Raw genomic sequence first — 12921 nt, 5'->3', positions numbered from 1 at the left:
TTCATTCATAATTTTAGTACTTTATTAAAATTGGATAGTTGCCTTTAGCTTGTTTAAGCATAAAAATGCAATAATACATACTTTGAAGATATATATCGACGGGAAGAATATCACAAATGAAAAGACATATGTCTTAAAGACAGTCACACGTTTATCTAACTTCTTCTTAGCATAAAACAGACTTGCATGATGTCCTAAATATCTTCGAAGCTTGTCTATGCTGCCTAGCTACATATTTCTCCACGACACGACGCCAGACGTTTCGCTCTCCGTTCTTGGATTTTATTTTGAAAGTCATCAGCGGAAGTTGAGCTTTACGGTACGGCGAGCTTGTCCTGTTAGGTGTCAGGCTGCACGCAGAGAAATACAGCATTAGCAGCATGGCTTACAGTGCGAAGATCGGTCCGTCCATCCTTAGCAGCGACCTGTCCTGTTTGGGCAGCGAGTGTGTGAGGATGATGGAGTGTGGGGCGGATTACCTGCATCTGGACGTCATGGATGGGTCAGTTGGTTAGCATATAGTTTACCTGTTGTGCTAGCTGCTAGCAAGCCAATTTCAAGCTCAGTACTTGAGAGCCAAAGTTGGCTAACATCAACAAGCTAACCTAGCTTGTCAAAAGTTAAGCCGGGCAGGCGATATTTTTGTAACTGGTTTAAATGGAAGGCTAAAACCTTTTGGGTGCTAAACTATTACAAGACTGTCTTTAAAGTGTTATTGCCTTATACTTCTCCGTGGTAGTTTTGACATTTTTAGCTTTCTCCACACTTACGCAAGACGTCAGTGTAAGCTTTTTATGCAAGATGAAGAGCACAACAGTTGCAATCTAAAAGTTTCTCTTTGTTTCCTCTTTAAGGCACTTTGTACCCAACATCACGTTTGGCCATCCCATGGTGGAGTGTTTGAGGAAGTCAGTAGGCCAAGACCCGTTCTTTGGTGAGACTTAATGATAAAACAATCACTGTTATTGTATTGTTGTGCCGCACAGTATTGGGACAGTGTGAATGTTGCAGATATGCACATGATGGTGTCTCGGCCTGAGCAATGGGTCAAGCCTATGGCCGCAGCAGGAGCCAATCAGTACACCTTCCACTTAGAGGCCACCACCAACCCTGGAAACCTCATTAAAGAGATTAGAGAGAGTGGCATGAAGGTGAGGAAAAGACCCCAAAAGAAGAGACAGACTTGCTTTACTTATTCACTGCCTTGACGATAAAGACATCTGCATAATTATAGTGTAATTGTATAATTGTAGTGATAGGGAATTATAAAACCCCGGCATTTGTTATAAACATGTGAGTGTTAAAGTGACCCTCGCTCACTTGTATTACAGGTGGGTTTGGCTATTAAGCCTGGTACTACTGTTGAAGAGCTGGCTCCCTGGGCTAACCAGATCGACATGGCTCTGGTAATGACTGTTGAACCTGGTTTTGGGGGACAAAAGTTTATGGAAGACATGATGCCCAAGGTAAGGACTAAGCAAAGATGGAAGAATGACCTTTCTGAAAAAAAAAAAAAAAGAGTATTACACATAACCACAACAGAACAAATTGGATTTATCATACTTACTGAATTTACAATTTAGCACAGTGCAGTTTCTATACTCTTCATTAGCATATGAGGTGTGAGGTCATTGTTTGTCTTATTTGAGAAGTTTAAGAAAGGAAATTAAAGGAATATGCATTAAAAAATCAATGTGCGTTTCTCTGTACACTACACCTAAAATTATCCAAATAAAATGCATAGTAAATGGTCATAGCATTAAAGACTGCACAGGAGACTGTATAATCATGGTAAAAAGAAAGCATGCACTCATAGTGCTTCCACATGAATTAAGAGGGTACGTAGCAGCCAGGAGCGGCTAATTAAACACACTTCATTAACTGACCATCAGTAAGTGTGAAATGATAAAACAATCAAAAAGTAAAAGTGGACGTTTTGTTAATTTGTTGGTCTGGAGGATTCAGGTGTGTGTTAATTCTCTAGGAGGAAGGATAACAGCATGATCTTACAGAAACGATTATTGCTATCCATCAATCTGGGAAGGGTTATAAGGTCATTTCCAAACAATTTGAAGTCTGTTATTCTACAGGGAGAAAGTTTGCTCATAGAAGGCAAACATTGAAGGCACTTGTCAATTTTCCATTAGTTGATGTCCCAGCAGATTTATCCCAAGGTTATTGGGTGCAATCCTCAAAGAAATTGCAAAAATCCCAAAAGCTACATCTCAGACTCTACAGGCCTCTGTGAGAAAGTTCATGACAGTAAAATTAGAAGATTGAACAAGAATGGGTTGTTTGAACGGGTTGCCAGGAGAAAGCCTCTTCTCTCTAGAGAGAACATGACAGCCCAGCTCATCTTTGCAAAGTTGCATCTGAGCAAACCACAAGACTTCTGGACCACATTTGGTGAAAGCCAAACGCATATCAGCACAAACAGCTCATACTGACTATCAGCACTGTGACAGAGGGGTGATAATTTGGACTTGTTTTGCAGCCACTGAGTCGACTATGAACTCCTCTGTATATCAAAGTATTCTAGTCAAATGTGACGGCATCTATCTGACAGTTACAGCTTGGCCCAAACTGGGTCATGTAACAGGACAATAATCCGAAACACAATAGCAAATCTGCAACAGAATGGCTGAAAAAAGAAAATAATCAAGGTGTTGCAATGGCCTAGTCAAAATCCAGACTTCATACTGATTGAAATGCTGCAGTGGGCTCTTTAAAAGAGCTGCACATAAATTACCCACAAACCTCAAGAAATTGAAGCAACATTGTAAAGAAAAATGGGCCAAAAGTCCTTCAACACTGTAAGAGACGATAAAATCATGCAGTCAACTTCAAGTTATTGCTGCTAGAGGTGCTTCTAAAAACTACTGAATCATTGTCACACGCTGCTTCTAAATTTTGGCTTTGTTTTTTATTAAATGAATAATGACACAGTATAATATGCAGTGTAATATTGCTCACCTGAGCTTGTATTAAAATAATTATAAGCAAGGATCAGATCTTTTTTTTTAAATGTCCTGGTATGTAAACACTTAGAACTGCTAGTGTATTTTACCATGACTATTCTTTGTAGCCAGCCTGCTGTGGGCAATGCTGGTTTTCCACAAGCATAGCCCACAGCAGGCTGATACAAAATATTGCATTGCACACTTAGAAAAAAGCAGTGCAATGGGTTCAGGTATATGTGAAGTATGTGGTGTATGAGTGCTGCCGGGCCTTTGTAGTGATCACGTACAGATGCTTTTCAGATGAATCTGTGTGTTCCATTTTGAGGAGGACCTCTTGTGTGGGTGAAAATTTGGTGTAAAAAGCAAAACACTGATCCAAGGCACACTCTGTATGATTTGTGCAGACTGTTGGTTGTTGACAGTTCTGAAAAGATTATTCAGTCATTATTGAAGCAGATATTTACCACAATATAGTGGTTTTGTTTGGCCTGCAGTCTTGTTGAAGGGGGGTGCATGTGAGTAAACCGGCATTATTGTGTGCCTTTGCTCTCCTACTAATCTGTGAAAATTGTATTTGGCACATTTTGAGTTCTTTTCTGTGTATGTGTGACCCAGGTAAGCTGGCTGCGGAGTCAGTTCCCATCATTAGATATTGAAGTAGACGGAGGGGTCGGTCCTGACTCTATTCACAAGTGTGCAGAGGTAAACGACGCATACACGACAGGCTAATCAAATAACCGTCTAAAATCAAAATGTATATGCTTTTAGGTTTTCTTACATTTTGTTTGCTCCCATTTGCTCTAGGCAGGGGCTAACATGATTGTGTCAGGCAGTGCTGTGATTGGCAGTGATGACCCTCGTTCTGTCATCGCCCTCCTGCGCACCGTGGTGGCCGAAGCAATCCAGAAACGCTCGCTGGACCGCTGAGATGTTCTATTTATGGTCCTCACAGCGACACTCTACCTACCTGTCCCAGCAACACCACCACAGCAGCCAGCAGAAAGGAATCAATATGGACATTTCTGGATTAGAGGTTGAGGGTCCAAGTCTGAACAGGGGGCTTCAGTGGAGGGTGTGTGTTGACAGCCAAATCCAAATCACTTTGATGGAGTGAACTTGCGTCGTGCCTCCTAAAACTTGAACTTCATCCTTTTTGCCACAGTCTCCTGAATAGTTAACTCAAAACGAGTCTCACCTCAGCATAGGAACATCTATTTCAGGACTGGAGCCAATGCTACTCTGAGAAACTCTGTAAACATTCCTGAGTATTGTTTTGATTTACACTGTGTTCTCCCTATGAATCACAGAAATAAAATGGCCCAGATATCATGGTTCATACATCACAAAATCCAATTTTGACTCGTTCATTGTTGTTGAAATCACAAGCTATTTACTGTTATACTGAGTAGAAGTATTGTACACCATTCAATCAAACCATGAAATTTGATTTTGCAGATTAAAAAAGTTAAAAGTGAAAGGAAGTGTGTGTGTTCTTTGCAGTTTGACCATAAATGTGTATTATACATTATGTACTTATATCATTGGGTACACTGCTTAACAACACAAATGCCTAGTTAGCCAATTACATTGTATTAACTCAAGCATTTAGGCATAAAGAACTAGAATCGGTGAAGAAGAGTGATTTAAGTGACTTTGAACACGGTGTGGTGGCTGGTGTTAGAGTGGCTGGTCTGATTTTTTTTTTTTTTTTTTTCCCAGAAACTGCCGATCTACTGGAATTTTCCCACACAACCAACTCTAGGGTTTTCAGGGTCCAAAAATATCCAGTGAGCAGCAGTTATCTGGGTGTGTTTGTGTCAGAGGTTGGAGGAGAATGAATGGCTAGACTCATTCAGATTAGAAGTCTACATTTAACAGCACACTACAACCAAAGTAGTTGTGGTGTGTTGCCGGAACATCTTTTTTTCAATGCACAACACGTCCGGCCTCAAAGTAGACAAACTATAACAATAGAAAGCCGTACTGGGTGGTGCACCTGTCAGAACAGGAAACTGATGGTAGAATTCAAACTGTAAATATTTTAGACATAAAATTGGAGCTGCCTCAATGAGACAGAACTGTAAGGTGCTCCTTAAACATTAATCTTGCAGCAATAATCTTGAATTCAAACCCCATTTTACATTAGTGGAGCTGATGAACAGCAGGTGAACATATTTCAGTTCTCGGGAATGAGTATCACAGAGAACCTGTCACTGCCGGCACACACCTGCCTGGATAAGGACGCTGAGGAGTGACTGTACTTCTTAAGAAAACAGAATTTTCATGTCAAGTTCTTGTTAACTTTTACTCAGGAGCAGTGGAGAGCAACTTAACTAGAAGCATCACAAAATGCTTTGATTTTCACCAGCATCCATCTGTTGAGCCTCACTGTTAACAGTGAGGTATCTGCATACAGCTCAAAGGATACTAAAAAAAAATTACCCACCACAGCCTGTTTACCCTGCTGCCATCTGGCAAAACGAGGAGGGATCCAATGCTGTACCACCAGACTCCGGAGCAGTTTGTTTCCTCGGGCAATTTAGTTATTATTCTTTGTTAGTGCAATACATTTACAAAATTTGAATTTGTCATAAAACCTTGTGTTATATGTCGACAATTAAATCTTACATTTCACTGCAGCAGCCTGCTCGATCTCTTCTACTATTGATATTAAGTCTGTTTTTATTAATCCTCACTCAGGTTTTCAGTGTTAGACTTCTGCTTGTCACTGGGTATATTTTCCACAGCTCTTTTAACTCACGTGGAAGGAGATTAATGGCTCCTTCACAGAGAAAATCTAGAGTACATGATCCAAGCTGCGTGACTGGCTTCCACTGATTTTTTTTCCCCCCTCTCCCATTTGTACACAAGATGGCGAGTTTGGACAAAAACCTTTTTGATTAAATAGTCAGGGGTATATTTATTCATTTGTAAACACGAACAAATATTTTACAAGCCTCCAGATTAAAAACTCTGCGCTGTAATCTATGGTGTGTTCAGGCTTACTAGTGTGAACAGCAACACTACAAATTCAGCAGATAATTGGACACAGAGTGATTGCTGTGAATAAGAGGAGCCGTCTGTCTCTCTGCATATTGACAACACTGCTTTAACCTTTGACTGCTTTTCAAAGACTTTTATTGCTCTGTCAGTTTCAATCATTACACTGAAAAAAGGGGGCTGTTATTTTTCAATTGATTACTGTCTCGCAGTGGTGCCAGTGTCTGATTTGTTTGAACAAGGAGAAATGCAAGTTTACGAGCAGGATGTGTTTCCAGGAATCGATACGTAGCATTGTATTTGTTGAATCACCAGAACCTTGTTTTTCCCGCACACCCAGAAAGACCAGAGATATATCTGTGGTTTCTCTCATCTCTTTATCTGCTGAAAGAATCCCTCCTGTCAATGAGAATCACCCATGACATACTTCAAACTGCAAGCAGCTCACTCTTAATAATGCAGTATATGTCTTGGAGGCAATTCACAGAGCTGCTGAAATATTGATGCCTAAAAATCTGTATTTTTATTTTAACATCACAGATAACGGCAGATAATGTCATCATCTTTGCTTACAGGGTCGATGCACACGTGTATATAGAGGTTTGCATACTGTGCGAGTGTGTTACAGTTGAGTTTGTGTATTATATGTGTGTTTGCGCATTATTGGGTGAATCTACTGTGACCGATTTCTGTTCTAATAGAGGATGACAGCCGTTTTGTATGCCTGTGTTGCTGCTACTTGGAAATGAGAGACAATTCAATGTGAGTGAGTCGGCAGCACCTACACATGCTCCACACTACTTAAGCCATGTCGTAGTGTCATTATTAGTTAATTGACAGTTGCTGTTTCACTCTCCACACTATCTACATGCCATTTGTTGATTTGTTACAAAGTTTTAAAAGCAGAGAGCGAGAAATGTCGGCAGCAGCAGTGGGAACAAGGACAGAACCGGTTCGCGGGGGTTAGAGGATGCTCAAAGAGGGACATATGCACACACCTCACATACTGGCCCTTAACTTATAGATCAAAGTCAGCCATGACAACAACATCCAGAGGTACTGTTATTTGTGGTTAAAGGCCATAATAGATGTGGGAATGACTGGAGCACAGAAAAGAATGGTCCCAGATCAATCAGCCCTTGGCTTGTCCTAGTCACATGTAAAGTACCTATGCCTTTCACAGCATGCTACTGGCCTTGTGCAAAATAAAACAATGGACACACACACCACACACTGGGAATGGCTGAGAGCAGGTGTTGAAAGTCCACAAAACGATTTTACACTAAAAAAATGATTCAGACAGCCGTCATGCGGAGTGTGACAAAGTGGGTGAGAAGACCATTTGTCTACATTCTTAGTTAACATTCTTGTTTTGATTTAACCATATTTCACATGTAATCTGCAATAGGCAAACATCTACTATCCCGGGTTTGTTTATGTTCTGCACTTTTACAGATTATATAATATAACATCTTGGTTTAAATCAATTCATGCAAGTTTGTTAAGTTAACATGTTATTTATTTCAACTGTTAATTTGTATTGTTTGAACTTACCTTTACCTACCTGTCTTCCAGAAGCAAAAGGAGGAAATGTAGTTCTACTTCCTGCTTTATACCTTCTGGGTTCATCTGAGGTCACAGGAAGAGACCAAGGGCAGGAGGGGAAGAATTCTTATAATTTAATAAAGTTGATTTTAAAGGGTTTATAAAGAAATAGATTTAATGTTGTGATATGTATTGATTACACCAGAGTTTATGTTGCCAGTCAAGAGGAGTAGTAGAGGATGAATATAATCATGTTCATCTCACCTACCTACTGAATGGAATAGTCCAGAGGAGAAAGTGTTTGATTAAGGGGACTATTTAAGCAGACGAACTCAGGTGTTTCAGAAGAAGGGTTCAGGTCAGTGTAGCTGTGTGCAGTTTGACCTTAATTTCCGTTGATTTAAGTTCAGTTATGTTTATTTGAATTGAGTTAATTATAGAGTTGAGTTTCTTATTTGTTTCTTTGTAAATATTCTTGGGCCACAGAATGGTGAATAAATCACTTGCTACACTGGACAGCATCAGTCTCCTGCACTTCTTTGACCGCTTAAGTCGAGTCCTACCACACGGAGCTTTTGATCTTCAGAGAGCTGAATGTCTCAATGCCTGGCAGAGGTGTTTGCAGACTTCAACAGAGTACCACAGGGTGTACAACCAAACAGTGAAGGTGGTCAGATCAGCAAACAGCATGTCCCTCCAGAACCTGTCTCGATAGACTGCAGTTCACACATTACCACAACAGGGTTTTGCTTTAACACCTGGTTTGAGTACGAGTATCTACATCTACATCTGGAAATTTTACCCCAGGGTCTCAGACATTCTGATACCGGTATCTCTTACCATATGCATGATCACGAGAGATGAAAAACAAGATAGGAAAGCCTACTACATGCTGTCAAATACTCAACTGGCTCATCCAAAGATGCCGTTTGAAGTAGCTAGCTTGTCACAGGGGAATATGTTTTTTATGTTTCTGTATTTTCCTCTCCTACTCTTCTCTCTGCTGCCATTTATTTTGTTCCATCTATTCCCCGCAGCACCATCTTTGCCTCTTCACTCTTTCCTCCTTTTCTGGGATTATTGTATAGCAGAATTATATCTTTCTGCTCCTCCAGTCTTCTTCAGCACTAAAGGCACATTAGTGAACTCGCTTTGCCCGCTCCTGCTCATTCATAATTACTTGGCATCCCACAGGAGAACAAGATGCACATCACTGATTAGCTTGCTGTTTACCAACTTTACTTATGCATAAAGGGCTCATCTGATTGAATGTGCATCATTATATTAACAATTAAAAACATCTTGCCTAAGATAAATTTACAAAAGATCTTTTTTGCTTCAGCTCTCAGCAAGGTGGGCTACTTTGTAGAATATACTGTTAATGTATAATGGATATAATGGATAGTAATGGAGGTATGGGTTGCCCTCGTTGCCTCTCAGCTCCTGCTATAGGGCCTACTGATGTGTGAAATAATGCATTTTCTGGAAGGTGACAATTAGCTTGCATATAGCTCTTTTTTTTTATAACTACATGTAAGGCCTATGGTCTTAGCTGCCTGGTCTCAGGGTACTACTAGATAGACTGCCATGAAATATTATAATTAGACCCTAGAGAACAAACCCTAGAGACCTAAATGACAATTTCACAGATTTTTGCACTTCCCTGATGTTAACATTAGTGGGGACTGGTGAAAACTGGAGAGGAGGAAAACAAACTTATCATGCTATTTTACACTAGCTGGGAACTTACTCTATTTCTGCATTTTAACATTCAACAAAAGATTAAGTTAGATTAAGTCTTTTAGATTTCATTACAACTGTTATTTATTGAGTTCTTGATGGGAATGCTTGATGTGTTGCCATCTGTATATGTAGCGTCTGAGTCTGCAATGCATTTTTCCAAATGTCCAGTAGGAGGCGAGTCTTGTGCTTGGTTGGCTAAATTGATCTATAACCTCAGAAAACATTTTAATAATAACTTCTTCTTTTTTTTTTTAGCTTGTGAAATATAACATATTGCTCAGTTCTACATTAAATGACCCCATTAGCTTGCATTGTCCTTCTCTTATTCAGTCAGTCTACCTCTTACTCATCACATTCAGTTTAAAAATGGCGGTGTATGTCCATCTTTTTATATGCACTGTCCAAAAGGGTCACATGAAAATTTTGGGCTGTTTTCTAAAGCCCCTCCATAACAGTCTCAGCTGTGACAGTAGAAGCCAGCAAATGATGACATAGCACACAGTACATTATGCCAAAAATGCATCAGCTCTGCTACAACAAGCTAACTGCTCAGTTGGTTAATGCAAGTTGCAAGCTAACACTAAAAAAAGAAAAAAAAAGAAGAAGAGAGGAATAAAAATGAAAAAGGAAATGACTCCACTGAAATTTCTAATTTGCAAGCAAAATTTGTTTGCAAGTCAGAAATCATGACTCTATAATTCTAAATGTATTTTGCTTCTATGTCTCTACAAACATTCATTGCACTCACAGAGTGTAGTACAGAAAATCAGTAACATACTGTCATATCAATAATGTATTGTGGCTGTTGATTGGTTAGGGAGGATGTTTTCTGGTGGTGCACTGTTGTGCATGTCTTGGCATGCATTAAATTAATGCAGGATCTCCCTTCAGAAGGACAACACAAGCTCCTTCTTGCATACTTGCAGTATATGCAGAAAAGTGCTGAGACACCTACACATTACATCTACAGGAGCTGCTTGGCTATGGAAATCCATGCCATGAAGCTCTAGGGCACAATTTCTGTGCTGATATTAATGCCTGGAGGTCTGGAGTTCTGCAGTTATTGAGTAAGCGGAGTGTTGGCGACTTTTATAGACTATGCCCCTCAGCATGATGTCAGCTTTATCTGCCACATCCTGACTGGATTGCTGTGGTTCCTGAACACTTTCACTTTGCAATAAAACCACTTAACAGTTGATTGCGAGATATCTAGGAAAATATATAGACCTTATTGCAATGATGCCATTTTACTACAACTACAGCCACTGAACTTACATGAGATCTTTAGAGCTACACATTCTTTCACAACTGTTGTAAAGCCGAACTGCCTGGCCTGGTTTATTATATACCCCCATGGCAACAGGACTAAAAACATCAACGATTAAGAGGTGTGGTCCAGTACCTTTGTATATTCAATGTACACACACTCATGCATACAATGCAGGCTGTCGTTTCCCCTCCTGCCTTCCTTGCAGGGGTTAAAACAAACATTTTAATCAAAATTGCAATGGATTATGTCTAAAGAGCAGGAAAAATCTATAAATTATACTGAAATTTGGGTAATAGTTTATTTCAAGCAATTACTCTTTCATGTTTTGATCTCCTTCATGCCTCTAGAAAACAGACGAGGAGAAATCTCCTCTGCCTCTATTTAGCAGCCTCCTCTGGCTGACACAGTTTTTATTTTAAACGAAATGATTTTAAAGCTGATCAAATTTGTGCAATACATGCTCCCGCCAACCTCAGCGCACTTGATTTAGGCGCTTTTCATGGTGTAAATGCGACACTAAATGTGTATATAGCAAAGCTTCACCTTTATTTTTGTTGTATGTTACCACCGCTGTACTTCCAGCATCATAAAATGGGTAGCACTAGTCTTTTTAAAAACTCTCTCAGCGCTACCTTCACCCCTGCTCTTCCCGCTCACTAAAGCTTCGTTCTAAAATACATCTAGCAAACAAACCTTCTCATAGTCAAAAGTCCTGTGTGCTTTGAAAAGCTCAAGAGATTAAGTGGACTTTCTTCATTTTTTTTTCTTCACAAAAACCAAATATTTTGCAAGGCAATTAGATCCATCAAGCTTTAAAAGCTCATCTTAATTAGGTCTGCATCTGAATCTCCCGGCTTCCTCTGAGAATTGAGAGGCTAAATGCTGGGGTCCCAAGCGAATGTTGCAGCAACCTTAGCACCAGTTTACTTCATCTTAGCCGAACCAGTGGAAGTACACTCATTTTGTGTGTATCAATTATGAATAAGATGAGAATATTTCAGTGTGTGTTTGAATGTTTTATATCTATAATGAATGATGTGGGGCCATCAGGGTTTTTGTTGTTGGTTTGTCAGTAGAGGTGTCTTCTGCAGTACATCATTTGCCTGTAAGTGTCCATGATAATCTCTTGACCTTTCCCCCCCCCCCAACAGACAACCTTTACAAACACGTTTTGAATGGAGCTATTGATTCTTTTCTCAAGCAGCTTTTATACAGATCACAGATTAAAGACTGCTGCTGAGGCATCAATAGCAAATTACAGTGCAATTTTCAAGAGTACAGGTGGCACAACTGTTTTCTACTTTTACCGCCTCTTGTCCATCATCCACGCTAATGTCTCGAGAAGTAAATGTGCAGATTAACATTTCATGCCCGTTCTTTCTGATTCAGCCTTACATCACCGAGTGAGTCATACTACACAAAGCAATGTGGTATCATACAACAGTGAGTGCAACAAGCTGTACACAGTCCTCATCTACCAATCACCCTTTACAGGGTGTTAATTTTGTAGCTCTGCCTCCCTTATGTCTCTTCTCTAAGAACCAAACAACCTGTCTGTAGCAGATACTAAGCTCCGTGATTAAGCTAACATGTTTTTGCACACAGGCGAATATTCCCTGCAGAAATTCACACATGATCTGTATCCATCTTCAAACATTTTTATCCCCGTCCTTGTTTGTTATGCATCCAAGCTCACCATAGTGCAAGCAGAAGAGAAAATGTCCTTTCTTTGTATTTTCTCCAGCACTTTCTCTCTTCTATTGGTAATAAATCATAATATATTTGCCCGACTACTGCCCTGCTGCTCTGGATCGTTAAGTACTGTCTGCCCAAGTGTGCCCTTAGGTGTCTAGATTCTCTGCAAGAACTATGGATTTGTGATTATTGGTAACTTGTATGCAAAACACATCTTTCCTCATAGAGGGAATGCTTGAGAAAGTGGAGACAGACAGCACAGAAATCTTTAAGGAACTGGGACAGGGAAATAGTGCTCAAAGGGGGACAATTGGTGTTTTGCATCCTGTGAGGTTGCGACACAGTTTGCCAGAAAAAAAACACACACACAAAAAAAACACCCAACAACCAACAATGTGTTAACAGTGTGTGCTAGCTATCTACATCAACAGATCTTTAACGGTGGCCTCCCTTTCAGGCAAGTTGAGAATCTGCATGAATAACAAAACCAGATGAAAACCAAACCACAATTTCTTTCCCTCACCCTTTCTTTTTCTGTGGCCATGCTTTATGGAGATAATTTCAGAATTTGTTCTTGGCATCACTGGGTATTCCTTTGCATTATAACAGGTAAATATGAATTTGGGAGAAAAACAAATGGCATAGACTGACTGAAGACAGTTTACTGCTGCAGTGTTTGATGGAGTGATGGTAAAAGATTGAGAAATT

The 12921-nt window shown here is 39.9% G+C and overlaps 1 protein-coding gene across 1 annotated transcript; it reads left to right on the top strand.

Annotated features, from left to right (window-relative positions):
- The first annotated feature begins 279 nt into the window (after window positions 1-279).
- rpe (ribulose-5-phosphate-3-epimerase) lies at window positions 280-4437 on the top strand. The gene is made up of 6 exons (XM_082507259.1): window positions 280-502; window positions 855-934; window positions 1012-1151; window positions 1332-1466; window positions 3576-3662; window positions 3765-4437. The coding sequence occupies exons 1-6, from the start codon at window positions 381-383 to the stop codon at window positions 3885-3887; spliced, it is 687 nt and encodes a 228-aa protein (XP_082363385.1). The 5' UTR covers window positions 280-380; the 3' UTR covers window positions 3888-4437.
- The last annotated feature ends 8484 nt before the right edge of the window (window positions 4438-12921 follow it).

The sequence above is a fragment of the Aulonocara stuartgranti genome (assembly GCF_965226115.1).
Source record: "Aulonocara stuartgranti genome assembly, chromosome: 16".
Taxonomy (NCBI): domain Eukaryota; kingdom Metazoa; phylum Chordata; class Actinopteri; order Cichliformes; family Cichlidae; genus Aulonocara; species Aulonocara stuartgranti.
This window is presented reverse-complemented; position numbering and strand designations above follow the sequence as displayed.